The 25,153-nt window shown below is 37.4% G+C and overlaps 2 protein-coding genes across 5 annotated transcripts; one reads left to right on the top strand and one right to left on the bottom strand.

Moving 5' to 3' along the window:
* Positions 1-2,132: 2,132 nt before the first annotated feature.
* Positions 2,133-8,379, bottom strand: LOC105059903 (small ribosomal subunit protein mS33). Its single transcript, XM_010943407.4, has 2 exons — positions 8,123-8,379; positions 2,133-2,446 (listed from the first exon to the last, which is right to left on the bottom strand). Exons 1-2 carry the CDS (start codon positions 8,329-8,331, stop codon positions 2,356-2,358), a joined length of 300 nt encoding a protein of 99 aa, XP_010941709.1. The 5' UTR covers positions 8,332-8,379; the 3' UTR covers positions 2,133-2,355.
* A 12,706-nt stretch (positions 8,380-21,085) lies between these two features.
* LOC105059904 (myb family transcription factor IPN2) lies at positions 21,086-23,461 on the top strand. 4 transcript variants are annotated; one of them, XM_010943409.4, is made up of 6 exons: positions 21,086-21,511; positions 21,731-21,807; positions 21,948-22,005; positions 22,169-22,235; positions 22,377-22,446; positions 22,557-23,461. In XM_010943409.4, exons 1-6 carry the CDS (start codon positions 21,346-21,348, stop codon positions 23,193-23,195), a joined length of 1,077 nt encoding a protein of 358 aa, XP_010941711.1. In that variant the 5' UTR covers positions 21,086-21,345; the 3' UTR covers positions 23,196-23,461. The 4 variants fall into 4 exon arrangements, with proteins under 4 accessions (XP_010941711.1, XP_019711144.1, XP_010941710.1 ...); XM_019855585.3 differs by having other exon boundaries at positions 22,563-23,461; XM_010943408.4 differs by having other exon boundaries at positions 21,087-21,511; positions 22,374-22,446.
* The last annotated feature ends 1,692 nt before the right edge of the window (positions 23,462-25,153 follow it).

Below are 25,153 nucleotides of genomic sequence, written 5' to 3' on the forward strand. Positions count from 1 at the left end.
GGACCGACAAAGTCCCCTCCTTGAAGTTTCGACCGGCGGCGCAGCCGGCGTGGGGCGGCCATCGGCAGGAGGGGGGCGACTCGCCGCCCGAATGAGCCCAAACCGGTGGCCGACGACGGCCACCGGCACCCAAGAAAAATCAAAAGAAACCGAACCCCCTTTTTCATGAAAATCCGACGACTCTGGTCGCCGGTGAACATGCATACTGACACGGGAAGGAAGGGGGAGAAGAGAGGAAGGGGAGGAGGCTTACCTCCGACGCCGGCGAGGCTTTTCCGGCGAGCAATTGGACGGGCACAGGTCGGTCTTCCGCGGTGGATTTTCCGGCGATCTCTACCGTTTTGCCCCGGGATTTCTCAATGAGAAAGAGAGAGGAGGGTTCTCCTCCTTAAATAGGGCCGGAAGGAGCTCTTTCCGACTCCGATTGAAAGCCGGCGAGAGGAGGAAGAAGACTCCCTTCGAGAGTCTTCTCCCCTGTTTTTCTTTTTTTTTTTCTTTTTTCATTTTGGGCTTTGGTGGGCTGGGATTCTTATTCGGGCCGGGCCATTACAGTTTTATTCTTATTAAACCTATAAAATACCAGAAAATGAACCAATTTATTCTTAGATCACAAAAAATATGTTTTTGAAAACTTATAAAGCTTTTTGTTCCATTGAACCAAGCGTAAAGTTTTCCACCCAAATAGCACTTACAATATGGGTACTTTCAATTTCTTTTAAAATACCAAAAATGATGCATGACAAAATAAACTTGCTTTATCAATCTTGTAGAATAAAATTCATAATAGATGGACAAATTATTTGTATTGCTCAAGACATTGCACTAATTCATAACTATATTGGCGTGCTAGGTTTTATATATTCAGTTCCAATTTCTCTTAACGAGAATTTTGAAACTTTTTGAAACAATTTTCACTTGCAACTCTAATCTAGGAAGAGAGATTAGAGTAATCCACAACGTACTTTTCATTCATTCACTTTTCAACATTTTATTATTGGAAAAAAAAAATAGCGATGTGAATGAAAAGGCAACAAAAGGCTGCAAGAAACTTCAATACCTCACGGAGATATCAGAAAAAAACTTATGGGATTAGTTGGCAGCTTTCGGGCAATTTCCGTGGTTTCACATTTTCTTCTGCATTTTTGCTTCCTATTCTTTTGTGTCATGAGACAATTGTGGGACATAAGACCGGCTTCGATGGTGAAAAGGTACGTTTATAATTTTTGTTAGAGGTAGATTAGCCATATTTTTTGTGGGTGCGCATTGGACAACTTAACCACCTTATTTAGATGGACAATGTTCTGAAGGATAATATGCTGGATCAGTTTCTTGATGACATTGTTGTGATCTGACACCATCCAAGAAATCATTACCCAAGAAGCCGGCTATGTATCTATTTTAACAATTAGCTTGGTCATCTGGGTGTGTTGGCTTATTCATATTGATCATGCAATCAGCAAGCTGGATGCTAATAAACTATTGCAACGTGACTATCTTACATAAGACTCCACAGGGAAACACTAAATTTAAAGATTTACGCTGAATTTAAATATTAATGCTTAAACCAAGATTGATAAAAAGCCTAACACTGAATAATATCAAAATATGTGTCCCATTCATCTTCACCTTAAAAGTGCCAATCGGATTAGCTCGGGTCAAAAAAAAAAAATCAAAATATATATAACTTATTTGTTAAATAGATAACCTAATTTGACTTGCATATCCTGTTTACCAAACAGAATAAATCAAGTTAAATGAGTTGAACTGATAAAGTAGATCTTAACGAGTTAGATGTGTTTAAAAATGTTAAATAGATTAAATGAGACAGAAGTACGTTAAACGAATCTTAAAACATATTAAATAGACCGGGTCATGACATCATCCAATTATTACATAGGTTAACATGGATGAAATAGATCCAATTATTAAATAGATTAACATGGATTAAATGGATCAAAGATCTAAATCCAAACCCTGTCCATTTAATAAGCAGGTTCATACAAATTGGTCTGTTTAGAATCCAAACATATTTATACCATATCCAAAACTGCTTAAAGCAAAAAGCACAGGAGAATGACAACTCTGTCCTAATGCCTCATATAAATGAGCAGTAATGAAAACTAGCTTGCACATCCGTACAATAGGTCAGATGATATATTATAATTCAATGTCAATGATACCTCCCAATACTAGCGGCCCTAAGGTTTCAGCATACCAGATGAGGTAAGAAGGGCAATTAAATTGAGAATTGATCCCTGAGATTAACAATCTGGAATTAAAACCCAATACAAACCTTCAATGTTTGAACACGGGGATTCGGGTTTAAAATAAAAAAGAAAAGCACGGATGATGTAATTATTTATTGCGCTTAACAGCACGCCTTCCTTGGCCCTTCTTCGGTGGACCCTTTCCACGACGCTTCAACATTTCTAGTTTAGCCAACCGCCTGTAATGAAAAAATACCCATTCATGTCTAAGCAAATGATGTTAACTAAATTTATTCTGAATGCAATTTCAACCATGTTAAGCATTTTCAGGACTATAATGCTTCTAGGAAAATGTATCTGAAGACAAGTCTCAAATATTTTAATTATGCACAACATCTCCATATTTTCTGAGAAACAAACATTTTTAGATTAAAAAAGGAAAAATGAAATATTTGAAAGTCTGCCACATTAGTTTATATTTAAAAAGTCATTCATATTGCATTATATTGGTTATTTTTCTACTACATTTTAATTGTTATCTTATCCACATGCTTAGTTACCCTACTTGCCAAATGAGCTAGTAACTACCAACCCAACATAACAAAGTTTCTTTTCTTTTTCTTTTTTCAAATTATGCTGGGGATACACTGATCATTTCTTTAGAAATGATGCGAAAACTACCCATGAACACTTGCGTCAGCCTTCGCTAGATTCTAATCCATAGCCTCCATATTGAGGAGAGGTATCACCATAGGGCTATAGCCCAGCATGCAGGCAGCATAACAAAGTTACTAAATAGTTGCATAACGTTCAACAATCACATATAGAGATGATAAGATTTTCCTCAGTAGTGTGACTTAATTAAGCACCCAGAAGTGGTCAAGGTATCCTTATTGACAGTCTGATATGAACTTCAGCATTCGCTAAAATAACATGTGCCTAAGGTAAGAATAACTACGTACCATGTTCCTTAATTTATTCAGGAATTTGCAAGTTCAACCTGATGGCATTTCCATTGCAAATACTATGTAATATGGCTTGATATTTTGGCAGAAAAAAGAGAATATTTCTGAAATTTTCAGCGCATGGTCAAAATGTCTCAAAGATAACGTTAAACTATAAAAGTACCTGGTGATTTCAACATCTGATTATTTCAACAAAACTAATATTTTTTTAGCTTTATGATCTTGAACTATGCAATAAAGCCACCCAGACATATGGATTGTGAACAAATTGAAATGCACTTGTTTCAGCTTATTCGAGGCCTAAAGATATTGAATTAATTTCTGTCCAGAAGCAGATATGACCTTCTGACCTTCTCGAGCAAATGTCAGCCCTTAAAACTATATCAAGAAGTGATGGCATTTGATCTTATCAAGTAAATCTCAGCCCTTAAAATGGTAACAAGCAGTTATGGCCGTTTGATCTCATCAAGTACATCTCAGCCCTTAAGACTATATCACCTACCACACAGATATTCTCCCAGTTAAATATGTTTTTCATAATCAATTTTTATTTTATTAACAATCCTTGCATCTGAACTAAATCCTCGGCCACTAAGAGTCCAAAAACTCCTCTTCTGCTCCCATTTAAGAGCTATGCACACCCCACATTAAGATGCAATTGCAACCATAGAGTACCAGATATTATGGATGTTGTAATTTGGATCCTTGTAAATTTATTTCCATGCTTATCCTACATTTAAGATGCAATTACAACTCATGTCCTCCTTTGTTTTCTCCTGATCGGATTCTTCATACATAATCATGTGAGTAATCAACCAAAAGAAGTTGGATACTCCAGTCACCCATCTATCCCAAGTCAATCACTATCACCCACTGACACATGGACGGACAACAGCAATACAATGTAAGCATAGAGAAGTGTTTGTGACTGCCTAGAATTTTCAAATTATTTACCGATGTTTACATTGAAAACGAAAACAAAATAGCATACAATATATCAATATATAACATTATTGATTATTTTGCATAAAACAGATCTAGGTTGGCCTATTTGGATGGGTTTGCTGGATGGGACAGCTATTTTTAAATTTTTTAATAATCATCTTCCTAATCCTAACTTGCTGTTCCAAGTTAGACAACTTAAAAGATCTTTAAAAGAAGTTATTGATGGAGGCACATATCAATTTAAAAGATCTTTTCAAATATTTTTTTTAAACTAACACAAAATATGAATTTATTTTTAAATATTAAATAATGATCAGTTGTATTTGTCATTATATTTTTCTTTCAATATGTGCATTTGCAAATACACTTTTATTAGTAATTGTAAAAATATGAAATTTATGCTTCTCGATCTTAGTTCCATAAACACAAAATCTTCTTACTTTAGAAAAAAATAAAAAGAAAATGCTAAAAAGTTTGCTAATTTTACATGATTGGGCATACTAGAAGTAACTAAGTAATTCTAAAAACCATATAATCCAGTAAATTACTGACGACAAAAAAAGCATGATTAAATTGGATCTTATGAACCAAAGGATTGGGTGATGCATAATATAGATCTAAAGCTTACGATTATATTCGAGCCTATCCAGATTGTTTAGTGTGGCTTTGATCTGGACTGCAAGCATAAAATAGATGATGGTTGTTCCAGACGAGGATATAGAGAAGGTTGCTTGTGGATCTTAAGAAGATAACAAGGGCTGCTTGTGCTATGAGCCTAATTGACATGGAAAGCCTGAAATATGCAAATCATTGCGGATCACACTTAACAAGCAAATATGGCTGCAGGAATATTGTTCTTAACAAATGAATACTTGGATCAGATGAAAACTTCAGTTTCAGTTCTTACATAATAAAAACTTGGTTAATCGGAACACTACATTCTCTTCAAAGATCTCTTGTCACCTTATATTAGTCAAATAAGTGCCCTCATTGCTTGGATACATGAAGAGAAGTCATCATGCATTGGCACCAGATTCATCATTAGGAACACCTATAGAAGGATCTTGGTGGTTCCTACTGTCCAGTTAACACTTCCAACTGTTCCCACAACAGAGGTAACGAATACAGGCATTGAAGGTCTTAAACAATTTAGAAGGGAGGAAATTGAAAATATGGCTGGCAAGTACATGCCTGAACATGATGCAACAGTCGACTGCAAATTGCCCATGAAAACTAGGGAGCTAAGGAACAACTTTTCAAAAGTCAATTGCAATAAAAGAAGGTCCAGAGGTTGAACCATAAAGTAAAGATCAGAACATGGTTCTTCCATGCATCCATATTTGATAGGAGATTTAACAATAAATTAAGCTTTCGAACAAAGAAGATGGCACTCATACCATTAATTTAATTCCTATTATTGCGAAGGTGTGAACAACCTCCACCCTGTGCTGGTCAATGGGAGAAATGAAGAGCCAAAATTGGAGAAAACTAAATCCTTTAGTTTATGGAGGCAACTCTTTATGAATAGAAGAATAATCATGCTATTCAATATAGAAAAATTACCTTGACCTGGTGGCTTCAACGCCTATATTTTTCAAAAGGGTCAATCTATTTAAAGTAGCAGACTTTAAGTATACTTCATCTTCCCAAAAAATATGTACTAATTTTTCTTTGTAATATCATCACCAAGCTACATGCTTCCAAATAAAAATCTATGATTCTTTAATTAAGTCAGAATTATCTAAGGAAGGGCAAATAAGGACTAAAATCTTTTGTTCATTAACTAATTAAAAGAATTCGATCATGTGAAGCTTGACCTTTTCCAAACTTTCAACATGATTAACATCTTTGTTCTCTTGTGATTTATCTAGTGAAGAGTTCCATCATAAGCCCAATTATTCATCTAATTGATGTGATTTCTCTGGACACTGTACACAGCTCCAGTGCATCACGCCAAGGTGACATGTAATGCCAAGCTCCACATAACATATGGATCACCTTTCTGTTGCAATGTAGTGGCTAAAATTTCAACATCTACTGAAAACTTCTCCATCATTTTTTAAGTTTCTACAAATAACTTCTTGCCGGCCTTTATCCTGATTTGTCACATTTATGATTTTTGCCACTTTTTGACAATAATGCAAGAATTATCCTATAATTTCTGGAATTTAATGAAACTTTGAGTGAAGATCAAGAGTGCAGAACTGAAAATATCTTCAGGAAAACCAACATGTCTCCTTTTAGTTTCTAAAATCTGAAACTTACATGGACATCTCCCAAAGTTGTACAGAGTTGTGAATATTTGCTCTTCATGAGTTAATCTAAACTGCTGATTTAGAACAAGAGTACAGATCATGAGTGAAGACCTGAAGATATCTTCAAGAAACATAGCAGTCTCATTTTTAGTTTCTAAAATCTTAAACTTTCATGGGCTTCTTTCAAATTTTTACAGAGTTGTGAACATTTGCTCTTCATGAGTTAATCTAAACTGCTGATTTACCATCTAGAAAAGAAGGCATAAAGTTGAGACTTGAGACTTTAGAAGCTCCAATAATTACTATAACTCATGGATAATGTAATTACATTCTTTCAAGCATTTCCATTGTGGCTCGAGATGAGTTTTTCAAAGAGATCAATCTTAGGGCCTATTTGGATGTCCAGGCCTAAAATCCTATGGAATTCATAGGTTTGGACTAGTGCAATTGGAAAAAAAAAAAAAAAAAAGCTTGTGCTAGACTTATATGCCCAATACCTAGAGGCCTTTGGAGTGGGCTATGGGATTTGGGCCAACCCACCACAAAAACCCATGGGTATTGGGAATATAAGTCTAGCCTACGCTTTCTTTTTTTAGTTGCACTAGTCCAAAACCATGAATCCCATGGGATTTTGGCCCTATACACCAATACCCAGCAGCCTTTGGAGTGGGCTATGGGATTCAAGCCAGCCCACTCCAAAGGCCCCTGGATGTTGGAAATCTAAGTCTAACCCAGGCTTCCTTTACTAGTTGCATTAGTCCAAACCCATGAATCCCATGGGATTTTGGCCCTAGACATCCAAACAGGCCCTTAAAGGTAAACATAGCGTAGCAACTTGTTTTTCTCAACTTTGGAATCACAGAATTTCTGGAAATACCAATTACCCAGCTATCCTTAACCTACTACGGCTTTCACTATCCAAGAATCAACAGAAGCGACTCCAAGAACCTACTAAATTCTGCTCATCTCAAGATTACAGGTTGGAAGGCTAAATATCTTTCATCTCCAGGCATACTGGAACTACTTTCAATCAACTTTTGTCACACAGTCCCTCTAGAGATGAGCAGGTTTTAACTTCATATTTGATAATCCACATTTCTCTTCTTAGATCGTGTTGGAGGACATCTAAATGCCATGGCCCCTTTGGTCAGATGGATGAGAGAAAAATACTTGAAAGAGTAAAGCTTACAGTCTGTTAATCATGGAATAATTTTTCTCCCACTTGGATGGACAATTTTACGTTTTGAAATTTATTCACTGAAGGGAGGTGTATTTCTACTTATGTTCTCGGTGGACACAGCACATCCAAATGATGCTGCCAGTTGGAATTCAACATCACGCAAAATAGTCGGAATATCCTAAATAATCATCCACCCTTTTTCTCTTTTCTTAAACTCTTTTAACAGGACTTATTCTTTAAAAAGGGTGTTTATTTCAGAGCATCCCCGCACTAACATAAAACCAAACAAATGGCAAGCACAAAGAGAAAAGAAAGAAAAGCACCCCTTTGTTTGTTGGGATACACCTGACGAAAGAAAATCGTGACCAATTCCTAAATAATCATCCAGCTACTTTCCAGATTAATGGATTTCTTAAAAATGCATCTACATACAGTCCAAGGCCAATCCTGGATGGGTTTTCATTACGTTCCTCGCAGAGGCACAAAAGCAAACACATGGCAGGCGTAAACATATACCAATATTAGCAGATAACCACAAACGAGAGACAGAGAGGCGTAGATGAAGCGTACTCCTTCTCTTCACGGGCCAAGACGAGGGGATCGTCGTTTTTGATGTCGTAGGGGTACCACTGGGCGACCTTGTCGCCGATGAGCTTCTTTCTCAAGATCTTGTGGGGCGACCGCTTGCCCGTCGGGTTAAGTATGTGCCCAAATATCCGCGCCCGCGCCTGCGTCACCCCCTGCACCGCCACCGCCGCCAACAGGCTCTTCAAGCTCATGATGCTCGCTCGCTCTCTCCCTCCCCCCCACTCTCCCCGCACCCCTTAAATGCCGATGCGCTAGCAGCCAGTCGGTCGGTCGGTCAGGGGATGACATGGACTGGACCGGACCGGACCGGACCTGGCCTGAAACCATGGAATTTGGCTAGGGTTAGCTCCCTCATGATCAGTTCTCCCACCTTTATAATAGTGCTGTAGCTGTTGGTAGGTTTCGACATGTGCGCAATTAGATTACTTAGATACATTAGAGATGACTGGTAGTAGGACACAGTGTAATGCATATTTGAGAGAAGAGAGGGCAAGCAACGGAGTCCAAAGTTTTTTTTTAGGTCGAATCAGATGGTACAATATGTTCGGGCTCTCTATTTAGGTCAAATTAGAGAGTCCAATGTATTCAATAGTCGAATTCCTGGGTGTTTTGTGAAATGGGTCCAATCTGATTGAAGAGGAGGGAGAGAGGATAGATAATTAACTTACGACAGATGTAATAAAAAAATTATCTTTTTAAATTTGAAACTATCATTTGTTTATGTAGTGATAGAGTTCAATAAAAAATTTTGATCCAACCCGAATAATTTATTGAATCAAAAATTTTAGCCATGGACCTGATCTGACTTGAACTGATTTTTTATTAAATTGGATTTGAGTGTAACATTAGGATCCTATTAAGAAATCAGATCGAATCGAGATAACATAAGATCCGATCTATTTACATCCCTAGATATTATTTTTTTAAATAATCATAATTAATTAAAAAAATTTTAAAAAATTAAAATTTTTATAAAATTATATTTTGATTTCTACACCAACTTTATTTTTTGTCACATTGTCTAATTCTTTTTAAATTGAAAAATACATCCAATTAAATTCTTATTTGAAAAAAAAATTACTTTAATCGACCTATTTTGAGAACTAAATATCATGATAGGTGCTTATACCAATGTGCAATGAATTCTTGGGGTTATCATATCTTTAAAATACTCATCGAAAACATTGTTTTAATACCTAGCATGCCAAAATAGGATGCTATATGAGAATACGATCGTTTACAAAAATTAAATTTGCGGTCAAGAATCAGATATAATGGATCTTGCTTTAAAATTCTATTCAAATCTATAAAAAATAGCTAGAGTAGTCGATAGTGGATACGGTGATCCTAGATCATGTGAGGCATAGGAATATTAAAAATAGAAAACATTAACTTGACTAGCAAATTGTAAAACAATGATCATATTTTTACAATATATATATATATATATATATATATATATATATATATATATATATATATATAAATAAAATTTTTATTTAAGTTTTAAAAAATTCCAAGGATATAGCAAATACTATACACTTTATATATTATTCAAAGTATGGGTTATCTAAATTATTTATTTGTAAGATAACTTAATGATGGTATTATTATGATTCTTTAGTCTTGGAATTCAATTATAGTCCATTGTAGGACTTTGCCCTCTTTAAAAATAGTTTTACTTTTGAGTCCAAACATACTTATTAAATAATGATATTGTAACCATTAAAATAGCCATTATGTCGGTTTCGGCCACCCCAGTATTTTGAGATAAATAACATAAAAAAAACAACGATCATTGTTTTTTTCTTGTTCTTTGTTTTAAATAATAAAGCATATTTTCCCCTTCAAAATTCTCTCCACCAGTCATTGTATGCTTCAAAAAATATATTATTTTATTTAACAAAATATAAAGAGAAAGAGATATTTTTCTGTTATCACCTGTTATTTCTTTTTAACATCATGATAATAGCCATAATTTCTCATTTTTAATGCTACTATTCCAAAAATATTTTTTGAGATACATTGTAGCCGGTACACCAATACTGGCTTCGGTGCAGGGCCATTATAACGAAACACACATTATTCATATTCCTGGACCAAACTGGGGCAAGGTCGCAAAGGTCAAAGCTCATTTCCGAGCTCGCTGGGCTACGGCCCAATAACTCGCAGACGTTTCCCGCACTCATATGGCCCATTGATTTCGTCCATTCCAAGTCCAATTACCTAATGCAAATCTTGGACCAACATGATCACCTTTAATTTTCTTAAGGAGGTTAGAGGCTAGGCTGGTCTGAATTGGTGAATCTAACATGAAGTCCATCCATGCTTGAAAGACCAAATAAATTGGTTCAGATCGTCGTAATACAAGGTTTCTGATTCAGATAATCTTTCTGCTATGCATTGCAAGTGTTCAGCATCAGGGAAGCAACCTTTATTGACCTGATCATAGATTTTGTATTCATGATATAATTTAATTAAATTCTATAAATGCGCTCATGTATTTACTTAATAACAGTAGGATTCATAAGTATAAACAACTCTGTTGTGTTCCAACTCAATAGTTCACACCATTCGTGATGTACAATGTGTAAAGTCCCAATGCCTGAAATTCTAAATGTCCTGGTGACTCTTTACCAATGTATAACAAGTGAACATAAAATGAATGGTTAATGCTTAAGCAGAAGATTGGTGTTTCAATTTATTGTTGGAATTATCGAAACCACATAGCTTTTGAGCTATTTGTGCTATAAGTTTACTAAAATATACATATTATATGAATCATCGACTTAAATGGCCTACCATGCATAATTTAGTAAAGGATTCGGCCAAGTTACACCCTCGAAAAAAATTGAAGTCATCCCTAACATAAATCCATCCATTATTGTCTTATAAATATATCAAGTTACCATATGATCTTGGCATTCAGCATACATAGATGGTCTTAGTGCCATAAGAAATTAGATATTTCTTTTAGGATCAACCATTCAACCTTAACCTTACAGGTTCATCAGAACAAAATATACTCGTTTCCTGCATTATTATGTTATTGTTTCATTAAATATCATTCAACAGTATCTTGGGTAGTAGAGGTTTGCATTTGGGCCACTGTTACAGGAAGTCCTTTGCTTAAAGGAAGCCAATCTACGTGTACATGATTTTGACGTGTCATTCGTGCTTTTAGCTAGTGTTTTCACAACTTTAAATGAACCCTTCCAATCTTTCATGGAATTAGAATTCCAAAGGATCCTGCTAACCGTAGTTTGTCAACAAACCCAACTCAAAGGGAAAAAGTAAAGAGGAAAAAAGGAGAACACGACCATGAAGTCTTTTACAATCCTGGTGCTTTAGAAAAGCTTGGTGATTGAACAATTCTATATTAAAAGCTCGTCACGATGAAGACATCATTGACCAGATATTGTGATCGTTCACACCTTGATCTCCATCTAACAGAACGATCATAACCAATTTATAAGTTCTTTTTCGAACCATTTATATAGTTTTGTTTTAGAATTTTTATTTGTTTAAGAAAAATGGCATGGCAGACTAAGGATGGCATGCAAGAGGTTTAGATGCTCACCAATCTTCATGGATTAATTTGAATTCAGTATATCTCATGAGTTCATAATATTATGCTATAGCTTTAATTTATAATTAATTTGTGCTTGAGCTAATATATATAGCTCAACTTGAAAGCAATTGATCCGAGTCGCTACGTTAACTTGACTCGCATTTTTGTCCTAACCTCATTTTTCAAGTTCATAACCCCAACCTATTCCTACTTAAGTTCATTCTATACCGGAACATAGTGGAATAGGTTTTATTACGTTCTTATTATGATAATTAAGACTCATTCAAGTGTATGCAAATAGATACTATGTTTACATATGGATCTCTACGTTATCATATTCTATTTAGGATCAGAACTAGGTGTGATCAAATCTGTTTTTTAAAATATTGCAAAATTACCGAGACAAAGGATTTAAGAATGATACTTGAGAAAGAAATGTGAAAATGGAAAAGGAGAGATGATAGCTAGTGGAGTTAGATGAAGGAAATCCACCCACTACATTGGTGAAATTGCACTTTGACAACTTAGTGCCCCTTCCTTAGGTCTTGAAAAAAAAAAAAGGTAAGTTGCAGACATATGCCAGTACATATGAAGAAAGCAATCATGAGGAAGCAAAACAACAAATGTTCACCACATATGGAAAAAGAATTTGGCATCTTTAAAATTATGATACAGCCATTTCATGACCACTATTTTCAAAAATTCGATCATTTGCATAACTATTCAATTTGTAGAATCACTTGGACTAGCATGAAAAATATGTAACAGATCAGACAACATTTTGACTAGGATACGGGCGAAATTTTAAGGTCGGTTAGCTAAAGCCAAGCACATCACCATGGCCATCTCATCTTGGAAAGAACCAGTATATATCTACATACAGGATTTGCTCATGATATTATTTTTTCGTGCAAATGCTTGGGATGTATTAGTTGTGCAGAAGTGCACTTTGCCTCTAGGATTGCCCATAAAGCTAGGGCCTGCAAGCTATGAAGCTTGCAAGAAAAAGAACGAATATATCATGCAAGGAATCATTCTAAAGAGCATCTCTAAATGTGTGCTTGAAATCTAAGCTAACATGGCTAGTGGATACCATTTGCGGCTTAATGAACTAAAAGCTAAATTCCAACTTTGCAAAGTATATTAAAATGGGATAGCTCCTTTGCACGTGGATTTTATAAGGAATCTTTTGCGAGTGATGAAGCCGAAATTTCCTTGTGGAATGTGCTAACAGGAACCACTTTAGACCAAGCACGAAACATGAGTGTTGCATGGGAGATGGAGAGAGACGCTCGCTATTGACATCCATTTACTCATAAATCCTGCTTTTATCCTTTGGGAGGGTGCAATCGTGCTGAGCTAAGTGAGTATTTAGTTAGAGGCTTAAATTTGGCTCGGTTCTACATATTTGAGCTTGAAACTTAAGTCAAGATTGATCGGACCCTAATATCTAAACTCCAACTCGATTCGATCAAAAAAGAGTAACACTCGAGATCAACTCGAATATTAATTGAAATAAAGCTCAATTTAAACCTAGCTAGATTATAAATAAAAAAAATATGATTAAACAAAATATAACCTAATATTATTTTAAATATTAAATTAATAATATATATATATATATATATATATATATATATATATATATATATATATTCAACTAAGCTCGTGAACTCTCGAGCTGAGTATTTTGCTACTCGAACTTAACTCGAAAAATCGTTCAAGCGAGCTCAACTCAAAAAACCGTTCAAGCTACTCAAGTTCAATAAGAGTTGAGTCAAATCGAGTTCAATAGCAGCTCACGAGCAGTTTGACTCATTTACATCCTTAGATGCATCTTAGGATAGATTGTACCTTTAGGTAAATGGGACAAAACATGCACCTATTGGGGTCAAATATGTACTAGTTCTATTAGATTGAGATGAGGCTTGAGCAGCCTGTCTAATTTGATTTTTTTTATGAAGGGTTTTTCCTAGCTCAAATCCGGAAGAATTTTGATGGCGGCCCAACAAAACCAAATTGTGTTTTGGTTGATAATTTTGTTTTCAGGTAATTGTTTGACTCGATCGGTTGGCTTTATTAATACGTCAAGTCAACTTAATTAAGTCTGTGTATATTGTTGGTATGGTCCATTATATATATGACTGTTAGTTGACCTAACCAACCAGTCCGAATTGAACCAATATGGAGAATACATTTGTTGTGGATGATAGGCAGTGGAAACGGCAGGTTCCAAAGCGAGTACTGTAAAAACGAGCGCAGATGATATTATTCCTTCAGAATCCAGGCTTTATTGGGGCACTTTCTTAGAATTCTTGAGAAAAGCATGCAATGATTAAATAGAAGGATAATCACAGGGACAATATTCAAACTAACAGTGGACGTCAATTAATTATCCAACTTCAAGACAAATTTAAAGGTTGAAATTTCAGAAAATGATCTGAAAATTTATAATTTAAAAAAAGGACTAATTGTTATACTACATGCATGCTAATGCATGATAATTTAGAAGCTGAAGAAGGGTTTCCAACCAAAAATAACGTCGATAATCCATTATTAAAGGAGTATTAACTCCATGAACAGGCCATGAATAAACTGCATCATTTGTGAATTACTGACTGATGATCAGTGGAGCATCCAATCTTTGAGTACCAGACGGATATTAACAAATAATTTTTGTTGAAGAATATTTGATAGTGTTATAGCAAGCACAAATATAGGGCACATACAGATTCGTACAATCACACAAAATAGAGAAGAGAAAGAAAAACAAACACAGGATTTACGTGGTTCGGCTGAAAAGCCTACGTCCACGGGCAAGACACGAGAGAAAAAATTCCACTATGATGAAAAGAGAGATACAATCACTCAAGAACTCTCCAAACCCTAGCCGCACTTTGATTTCCCAAACCTCTCACAAAAAACTGCCGAGATTGGCAGAAAATACAATATTTATACTGGTCCGTACCAAAATATTTCATTCAGGTCGCAACGCGGGCTTTTCAGATTGGGTCATAATTCGAGCCCATAAAAGATATCCAAAATTCAAGCCACATTAACAATTCTTCCCCTTGGCTTAAATTTTCACTATCATCAACAAAATTATCTCAATACTCTGTCTTGCCAAATGCCCTCGCAAGGGCACTACTGAGCACTACAAACACCAACCAAGTCTAGGCAATGCCTAAACTTGCTAACTGGAACTGTCTTGGTCATCATATCTGCCGGATTATCATGTGTAGAAACTTTCTGCACAACTATAGTACCTTGTGATACAATGTCCCGAATGAAGTGATATCTAACATCAATGTGTTTTGTTCGCTCATGGTACATCTGATTCTTTGTAAGATGAATGGCACTCTGACTGTCACAAAACACTGTTGACTTGTTCTGCATCAATCCAAGATCACTCACCAAACCCTGTAACCATATAGCTTCTTTTACTGCTTCTGCTAGAGCCATATATTCAGCTTCTGTGGTAGACAATGCAACTGTAGTTTGCAATGTTGCCTTCCAACTGATAACACTACCAGAAAGAGTAAACAAATAACCTGTCAGAGATCTCCTCTTGTCTAAGTCCCCTGCAAAGTCTGAATCCACATAGCCAACAACTGAATCACTCATCTTGGCCCTATCGAATATCAGACCAACATCTGTAGTACCCTTTAAATATCTTAAAATCCATTTCACTGCTTGCCAGTGCTCTCTCCCAGGACACGCCATGTATCTACTCACAACACTGACTGCATGTGAAATATCAGGTCGAGTGCAAACCATAGCATACATGATACTACCCACAGCACTAGAATAAGGAACACTGGACATGTGTTCCATCTCTTCATTTGTTTTAGGTGACATATCTGCAGATAACTTGAAATGGGCAGCAAACGGAACAGTTACAGGCTTAGAATTATTCATGTTGAAACGCTGAAGTACTTTCTCAACATAAGTCTGCTGAGACAAGAAAAGCTTTCCAACACTTCTATCCCGGATAATCTCCATTCCCAAAATCTTCTTTGCAGCACCCAAATCCTTCATCTCAAACTCATCACTCAACTGCTTTTTCAGTATATTAACTTGTGACATGCTTTTAGCAGCAATAAGCATGTCATCTACATACAACAGCAAATAGATAAAGGAATCATCTGAAAGCTTTCTGTGATACACACAACTATCATATGAGCTACGGATAAAGCCATTACAAATCATGAATGTATCAAATCTTTTGTACCACTGCCTAGGAGACTGTTTCAAACCATATAAAGATTTCTTAAGCAAACAAACATGATTTTCCATACCTGGAATGACAAATCCTTCAGGCTGACTCATATAAATTTGCTCCTCCAACTCACCATGCAAAAATGCTGTCTTCACATCTAATTGCTCGAGCTCTAGATCATGAAGAGCAACCATAGCAAGAAGGGCTCTGATGGAACTGTGCTTCACAACTGGAGAGAACACTTCATTGAAGTCAATCCCCTCCCTCTGAGTAAAGCCTTTAGCTACCAACCGTGCCTTGTAACGAGGTGCTTCTATCCCTGGAGTGCCTTCCTTTTTCTTGAAAACCCACTTGCAGCCTACTACTTTCTGTCCCTTAGGCAATGTCACAAGCTCCCAAGTTTGATTCTTATGAAGTGATTCAATTTCTTCACCCATAGCACCGACCCATTGATCTGCATCTGAACAAGAAATAGCTTCACTATAATTACTTGGTTCATGCATATCAACTATCTCAGCAACTGATAAAGCATACGCAACTAGATCTGCATATGCATATCTCTGCGGAGGTCTGATCTGTCTTCTCTCCCTACCAGTTGCAATGCTATATGGCTCTTGTTGCTGTTGTTCAGGTGCATCCTCTTCTTGATCAGGATCCTGCACCTCATCATCTGGATCACTGAACTGAACTGCTGAAGTATCAACCTCAAGCTTCACCTGTTCTCTGACACCGTGATCTGATTCTGATATTGACTTCTCCCTCTGACCATCCAGTAAAGCAGACTCATTAAATGTCACATCCCTGCTGATTATTAACCCTGGAGACTTTATATCATTGCACCACAATCTATAGCCTTTCACTCCAGATGCATACCCTAGAAATATGCATTTCTTTGCCCTCGGCTCAAGCTTACCATCCCTCACATGAGCATAAGCAGGACAACCAAATACTCTCAACTGAGAGTAATCAGCAGGTGACCCGGACCAGATCTCAAAAGGAGTTTTACACTCAATAGCTGTAGATGGAGATCGATTTACCAAGAAACAGGCTGTATTAATTGCTTCAGCCCAGAAATCCTTTCCCAAACTTGAATGTGAGAGCATGCTTCGTGCTTTGTCACAAAGCGTTCTGTTCATGCGTTCTGCAATACCATTCTGTTGTGGTGTCCCAGTACAAGTGCGGTGTCTCACTATACCTTCGTCACTGCAGAAAGCATTGAACTCACGATTACAAAATTCCAATCCATTATCAGTTCTAAGACACTTGACCTTCTTTTCTGTCTGCTTCTCGATCATCGTCTTCCACTTAACAAAAGTTGGAAATGCCTCATCTTTTGTTTTCAGAAAATACACCCAAACCATCCGAGAGTAATCATCAATCAAAGTCATGAAATATCTGGCACCATTCTTGGAAGGAATTCTGTTAGGACCCCATAGATCTGAATGGATGTAATCCACTGTACCTCTGGTCCTGTGCACTGCCTTTTTGTTGAACTTCACCCTGGTCTGTTTGCCAAACACACAGTGTTCACAAAAATCCATAGATTCTGTTTTCTGTCTGTCCAATAAGTCTCGCTTGCTCAATACAGATAACCCTCTCTCACTCATATGACCAAGACGCAAATGCCACAGCTGAGTCTGATTCTGATTACTGCTCCTAGATACTACTGCAGCTTCCCCTGAAACTATACTTCCCTGAAGAACATACAATCCTGAAACCAAACTGCCTTTCATGAGTACCATAGAGCCCTTGCATACTTTGAGAATTCCATTCTCTGCATGGTATTTGTATCCATGAGAGTCTAGTGTCCCAAGGGAAATTAGGTTCTTCTTCAATCCTGGAACATGCCAACACTCCATAGTTCTGACAATCCCATCAAACATCCTTAATCTGATGTTACCTACACCCTCCACAGGTAATGCACGATCATTCCCCAGAAATACTTTACCACTCATCTGTTTATAAGTGACAAACTAATTTCTGTGTGGACACATGTGATAAGTAGCACCACTATCAAGGACCCAGGAACTCTGTCCATGATCTGAACTCACAGATAGAATTTCTCCAGCACTATCACTGTCATCAGAATTATTGAACCTGTCAACAACATTCGCAGAACTCTCTGATTGCTTTCCCCTTTTATTTTTCAACTTGGGACAATCTCTCCTGTAGTGTCCCCGCTCCCCGCACTCAAAACAGTTAGCCTTTTTCATTCTAGACTTTGATCTAGCTTTAGATTTCTTTTTAGTTGAAAAACCTTCCCTTGACTGTGTTCTTCCCCTGCTCAACAAACCCTCTCCCTCAGATCTGTCTCTATTGTCTGAAAAATTCTTTTTCAACTCCTTCGATTTTAGTGAATTACTAACATCATCTAGTGAAATACTGTCTTTTCCATACAACAGAGTATCAACAAAAGTCTCATATGAGGGTGGCAACGAACATAACACAATCAAAGCCTGATCCTCACTATCAATATCAATATCTATATTCTTCAGGTCCATAATGATTGAATTAAATTCATCCAGATGTTCTTTAATGGGCGTACCTTCGTTCATTCTAAGATTGTACAGTCTTTTCTTCAGATAGAGACGATTTGTCAGCGATTTGGCAGAATACAGCTCCTCCAATTTCTTCCACGCTTCAGATGCCGATTTTTCACTAGCAATCTCTCGCAGAACATTATCAGTGACGCTCATGAAAATCGCACTCAAGGCTCTCTCCTTCAGATCGGCCTTGTCCGCCTCCTTCATACCCTCTGGAAAGTTATTCTCAACTGCCTTCCATAAACCTTGCAGAATCAAGGAAGATTTTATTTTAATCTTCCACAGACTGAAACTCGATCCTCCGTTAAACTTCTCCACCTCATACTTCGTTGAAGACGATGCCATCTGTGAACCTTAAACTGCACGCATACAATGCTCTGATACCAATATGTTATAGCAAGCACAAATATAGGGCACACACAGATTCGTACAATCACACAAAATAGAGAAGAGAAAGAAAAACAAACACAGGATTTACGTGGTTCGGCTGAAAAGCCTACGTCCACGGGCAAGACACGAGAGAAAAAATTCCACTATGATGAAAAGAGAGATACAATCACTCAAGAACTCTCCAAACCCTAGCCGCACTTTGATTTCCCAAACCTCTCACAAAAAACTGCCGAGATTGGCAGAAAATACAATATTTATACTGGTCCGTACCAAAATATTTCATTCAGGTCGCAACGCGGGCTTTTCAGATTGGGTCATAATTCGAGCCCATAAAAGATATCCAAAATTCAAGCCACATTAACAGATAGTCATCAAAACTGTAGTGGTTATAGAATCAGCCAAAATGATCTACTTTAATATTATAATTTGCTGAATTTTTCAAAAACAAAAAGTTAACTTGCTGATAATTCGTTGTATTATTCTTAAAATGTATTAATTGAATTATTGTCGACCCTCAATGTACTACAAACTATCAGAAATTAAATTTGGAAATAATTATAAGAGAACTGATCTATATGGATGAGCTTACGGGGAAAAATTATAAGAAAAATGAAATGGAAATCGAAACCTATTTCAATATATGTTCCGAAGATTTGAGGCGAATCTTCATTTAATTGTCCAAGAAGAAAGCATCTATTCCCTTCTGGAGTAAGTAATGGTATGCATCTGTCACAGAGAGAGAGGGTGAGAAGGAAAGAGGAGTGAGAGGAGAGAGGGGAAAGCTTTATAATGTTCTTACTCATCCTCTTCTTTCGTTCCGGTGGGGCCTAGGGTGTCAACTGACTTGGGCTGACTTATTTGTTTTTGTTTGGATTTGGGTGATGGAAATGCTTTATAAGGAATGCCTGGGTAAGACATTCTTCTATCCTACCAAAAGAGATTAGGTTGAGCCTGAGAAAAGATATATAGGTCTTCCCACACAACACCATCAATGGCTCCACTCCAGGGGCCTTTATTGAAAGGTGTTTCCATGCCCAACCACCAACACTAGGGGCTCAATGCAAATATTTATATATATTCAGTGTCCACCAAGTTCTTTAAAAATCATAGTGATACCAATCCGTTTCTCATGTTATTGAATGGAAGATCACAACCAAATCTATACTATGACTGTCCTTTGGTACGATATAAAAAATTTGAGGACCTAAAGTGTTTTTCTGTATGGGCTTGGGTTGCATCTTTTGTACGTAAGAATGATTGATCTTTTTTTGCAGTATCAACCATTGGATTGCTCTTTGTACAGATTTTAAAGCACTTCAATCTATTTCTTTATCTATTTGCGCAGATCTCAAAATGGACATTGTGAACCGGAATCTTTCTATATATAGAATATTGATCATAGTTGGAGATGCAAGTTTGATGGACTATAATTAATAGAAAAATACCATAATTTCATGGGAAGTATGTCCAGTGTTATTTTCTGGATTCAAGAAATGGAACAGACTCCTGTAATTGTCTTTTTCCTTTTTCTCTATGGTTAGGCTTATTTCCCCATGTCACGATGCATGATTCGTATATTTTTTGTGAGGGAGCATAATAGTTGCTAGTTTTTTTTTGAGAGAACATAATAATTAGAAGTTGATATTTTACAAAATTCGTTTAAAGTGCATGTTGGACAATAGTAATTTAAAGTGTACAACTTAAGTTGTTAAGCATTTCTTTAATTGGGAAAAATTGTGAGATGAGGTAAGCATAAAGAGGAAGTTCAAGGTCGATGCCTCAAAATAGCAAGCACGAAACTTGACTTCATGGCAAAATGGAGAGATATTTGTCAGTTTGTCCAACTTACCATCACCATGAAACCTCTCTTTTGGTGGTCCATAAAGAACTAACTATTGGCCTTGTTCATTACCAAAAAGAAAGAAAAAAGAAAAAACAAAGCATGGCCATGTTCCCAACCAATGAAACAAAAGTTATGAATATGAAGTTCGGTATATGATAGCACTAGAGCACAAAGTGCTTGCTCCACAAAAAAAAAGGAGGGGATGGGTGCACTTGAAATAAGTTCAAAATTCAGGAAGGTAGGGCTGCATACTAGGCCAATATGATTACATGAGGGTCTCTGCTGTTCCCTTATTGTGAAAAGCTCCAAGTGACTACAAAAATAACTGCCCTATAGAGACTCTCTCTCTCTCTCTCTCTCTCTCTCTCTCTCTCTCTCTCTCATACACACATCTTTTGGCAAAGGAAGACTTCAAGTCGGTAGCTTTTATCGCAGGGTTAGCATAGTATCCCATCCGAGAGAGAGAGAGAGAGAGAGAGAGAGAGAGAGAGAAGAGAGAAGAGAAGAGAATAGGAGAGAGTAGTAAGCGCCATCTCTCCAGAAAACGCACCCAATTCCTCCATATATGCGACCCTTTTGTTTTTGAATCTCTTCCAATTCTATACCAGGAGAGAAAGAGAATTAGATCGGGAAGAAAGAATGTTCCCATCCAAGAAGCCAACTATGAATTCACATGAAAGGCCGATGTGCGTCCAAGGGGACTCTGGCCTTGTTCTCACTACCGATCCCAAGCCCCGGCTTCGGTGGACGGTTGAGCTCCACGATCGCTTTGTTGATGCTGTAACTCAGCTTGGAGGACCCGACAGTATGACCCTCCCCTTCTTCTCTCCTTCCTTTGTCTATCAGATCAGTCTTCTTCTTCTAATTCTGTCTCTTTCCCTCCTTGCTCGATCTCTCTTATTTTCTCCCCCTCTCCTCCTCCTACTCTTCTTTTACCACTTCTTCTTCTTCTTCTCCTCTCTCTCTCTCATCAGAATTTTTAGTGATCATCTATAGATGACGAGTGCTGCCTTTGGTTTTGTAGAGGCCACGCCGAAAACCATCATGAGAGTTATGGGTGTTAAGGGTCTTACTCTCTACCACCTTAAAAGCCACCTTCAGGTATATATGTCTATGTGAAAGGCTGATGTCTTCTTTTCCTTCTTAATTATACCGTTTAGTACTATCCATCATCTAGGGTTGATCAAGCTTCATAACCCTTTACCCAATCTTGGTTTCCTCATGCATGCTTTATTTTGTAGAAATTCAGACTTGGGAAACAACCACACAAAGAAATCAACGATCACACCATGAAGGATGGTGAGAGATATCTGACCGCATGAATGTTTTTTCTTACTATTACAAACTAGTGATCGCTTGATAACAAGTTTGCCCTATATCAATAGGATCTTCAACTTCTTCCTTTCTTTCTATTATGTTTTCTTGTTTGACATATGTTTACTGTTTTTAACTGTGAGGGCAGCTTCAGCATTAGATATGCAAAGAAATGCAGCCTCTTCATCAGGGATTATGGGTCGAACCATGAATGAGTAAGCTATAGCTAACTAGCATGCCATGTCTTTGTAAAGCTATCTACAAGAACTTGTCTAAAGAGAACAGTTACTTTTGTCCCCAAGGAAGGATTTAGATATTGAGACTGTATATTCTTGGGTTGCAAATTTTTGTAGCAGGAACGTGCATATCACCGAAGCACTTAGGATGCAGATGGAGGTCCAGAGGAGATTACATGAGCAATTAGAGGTGACGTTAAATTTCAAAAGCACCTCTTATTTTCAATTTACATATTAATTCTTTAATAGTACTAGTAGTGCTTTCTGTTAAATTCTTCATATATCTTGGATCATCGCTAGGTGCAGAAACACCTCCAAATGAGGATAGAGGCTCAAGGCAAGTATATGCAAACCATATTGGAGAAAGCATACCAAACACTTGCTGGCGAGGGCATGGCCTCAGTGAGTTACAAAGGTCTTGGAAATCAAGGAGTTGTAGATATGGGCGCGCCAATGAGCTTTCCTTCACTCCAAGATCTACATTTATATGGTGGAGATCAACTAGACATGCAGCAACAAATGGATAGGCCACTTGATGGGTTCTTTCCAACTAATGAAGGCGTTTTTCTAGGCAAGAAAAGGCCCAACCCATACAGTTCTAATGGGAAGAGCCCTTTGAGTTGTGCTGATGACCTCCGTCTGCAAGAACTGGGATCAGCTGCAGCATGCATGGGTGCACACGAAGAACCTTCTAAGAGTGATCAGCTCCAAATTGCATCATCTGTGATCGATAGTGGAATTGACATGGACTCAATGACGGATGTGTATGAGACCAAACCGATACTGTCGACCGACAGCGCCGGCGAGATCAGGAAGTATGAGGGATCATCGAAGCTCGAGAGGCCGTCTCCACGTAGAGCTCCTCTTCCTGTGGAAAGGATTAATCCAATGATCAGAGGTGGTGCATTACCACAAACTAGAAATATATCCCATGGGTGAGGATTGTCGATTCCATGAGAAAATTGACTGTTGCATGCTTAAATATAAGTGACTTGAGTGGGAATGACTTAGTAAATCTTTGAAAAAATTGACGTCAGGATTTCATGGTGAGTATAAGTTATGATGCTATGAGAGGTACATCATGTCAAAGACTCCAACACATTTACCGTCGTCGGTCTTTTGTTTTGTCTTTTGGGTGGCTAAGTTATGATCGATGCTATGAGATTATTTAAGTAAATTATATTTATCTAATGGTCTTAGATCAATGCAATGAGAAGCATCTGTTCCTTCTTTGCTTTCCTTTTTTTTTCCCGTGTCCTTGACGTAAATGGTCGTCCTCTCATGCAGCAAATGAGCTATTGAACTTTCGCAAATTAATTAACATGCATGTAGGATACTTGTAGCGTGAAGCCTATGTGTGTTTATCATTAGATGCCATGTAAAAGATTAATGTTCTTGACTGTTATACTATTTATGCTTTTAATCTTGTATTTATTCCATGATTTGTCTTCTCTTATGCTAATGGAATGGCATGGACCAAAGAAAGTGAGGATAGAAAACAATAAAAGATAAATATGCCCATGCATATAAGTAGCTAATAAATAATTTGCATAAGAGGTAAATATGTTTTTTATTATCACAAAGAAAAAAAAAAAAGGAAAAGGATCCTTATTAGTAGGAAATCTAGAATTTTATTATTTAGAAGGAATAATACTTTGAGTTATGATATAGAGAGAAAGAGAGAGAACGTATGAAAGAAGCGACCTTGGCTCATTTCATCTTATTTTGCTGTTTCTTTTATAGGAGTCTGGGCCTCCCCATGCCTCTAACTGCTTATTACAATCGGAAATCTTTCCCAAAGGTAGTAAACAATGAAAAAAAAAGAAAAATCAGTTGTCACAGCTTCACGATTTCCAATGATCTTTATGCTGAGAGTGCTCTCAATTAGAATTCTCATCTTAGCTCATGTGGGTCTCCTTATGTTTATCTCCTCCCTTGTTCTTTACCGAGTCAGTAGCCCTCTTTGGACTTTGCTTTTAGGTTAGTAACTCCAGGTTTGTTACCCCCATCATTGCAGGCAGTAACCTTTGCAGATTGATATCAATCGTGGATTCATGGTACAAAATACCACGCCTTCCTACAAGTCCTATGCAAGACACCCTACACGCAAGTTTATTAAAAAAATTAAAAAAAAAAAGGGAAAATAAAGCAAGAGGCATAGCTCTCTTAGGAAGCTCTTCCTTTAATTTATAGCAAGGCAGACAAAGAGTATCTCTTCTTCCTTTATCTCTTTTTCCCTGGATCACCTCTCTCCATGTTCCATAAGCATTAGAAGAGTACGGTAGCTCTATGACATCTTGGACTACTTCATGTATATGGTCGTCTAAGATCTCTCTAGTTAGAGTCTTTTTCTTTCTTTCTTTTGGTCCTGGAGTAAAGAGGAGGAGGTGGTTCAGTTGCCTTTATTGGTCTCAGGGAAATGCAGGGAGGGTGCAAGTTGGCAAGAGAAAGCTCCAACCCAGCCACAGAGAGAGAGAGAGAGGGGATAAAGGCTAAAGGGAGAAACATAACCCGGGAGTGCAGTACTCAAGGAAGCTTCTCTGAGAGCTTTGGAGGAGGGAAGCTAGCTAGGCAAGGTGGGGGAGCATTAAATTCAAGATCTGAAGTGGTCAGAGGGCCATTTGAGGACGGCTTTAAGGCTCTTTTCCAGTGGAAACCATCTGTGGGGAGAACAAAGCACCTCGGAATCTGTTGAGGCTGTCTCTGGGGACGGACAGCTTTAGGCTTTGGGAAGAGAGAGAGAGAGAGAGAGAGGAGCGAGGACGAAGGAAAAACAAGGATTCGGGATGAGAAAGTACCATCGGAAGAGGGGAAGCTTCGCTTCTTTTGCATGATAGTTTGCACTAGCAGTGGTTTGTGCTGGATTCTCTCTCTAAGATTTCATGGGGGTCAAAAAT

The sequence above is a fragment of the Elaeis guineensis genome, chromosome 10 (genome assembly GCF_000442705.2).
Source record: "Elaeis guineensis isolate ETL-2024a chromosome 10, EG11, whole genome shotgun sequence".
Classification (NCBI taxonomy): domain Eukaryota; kingdom Viridiplantae; phylum Streptophyta; class Magnoliopsida; order Arecales; family Arecaceae; genus Elaeis; species Elaeis guineensis.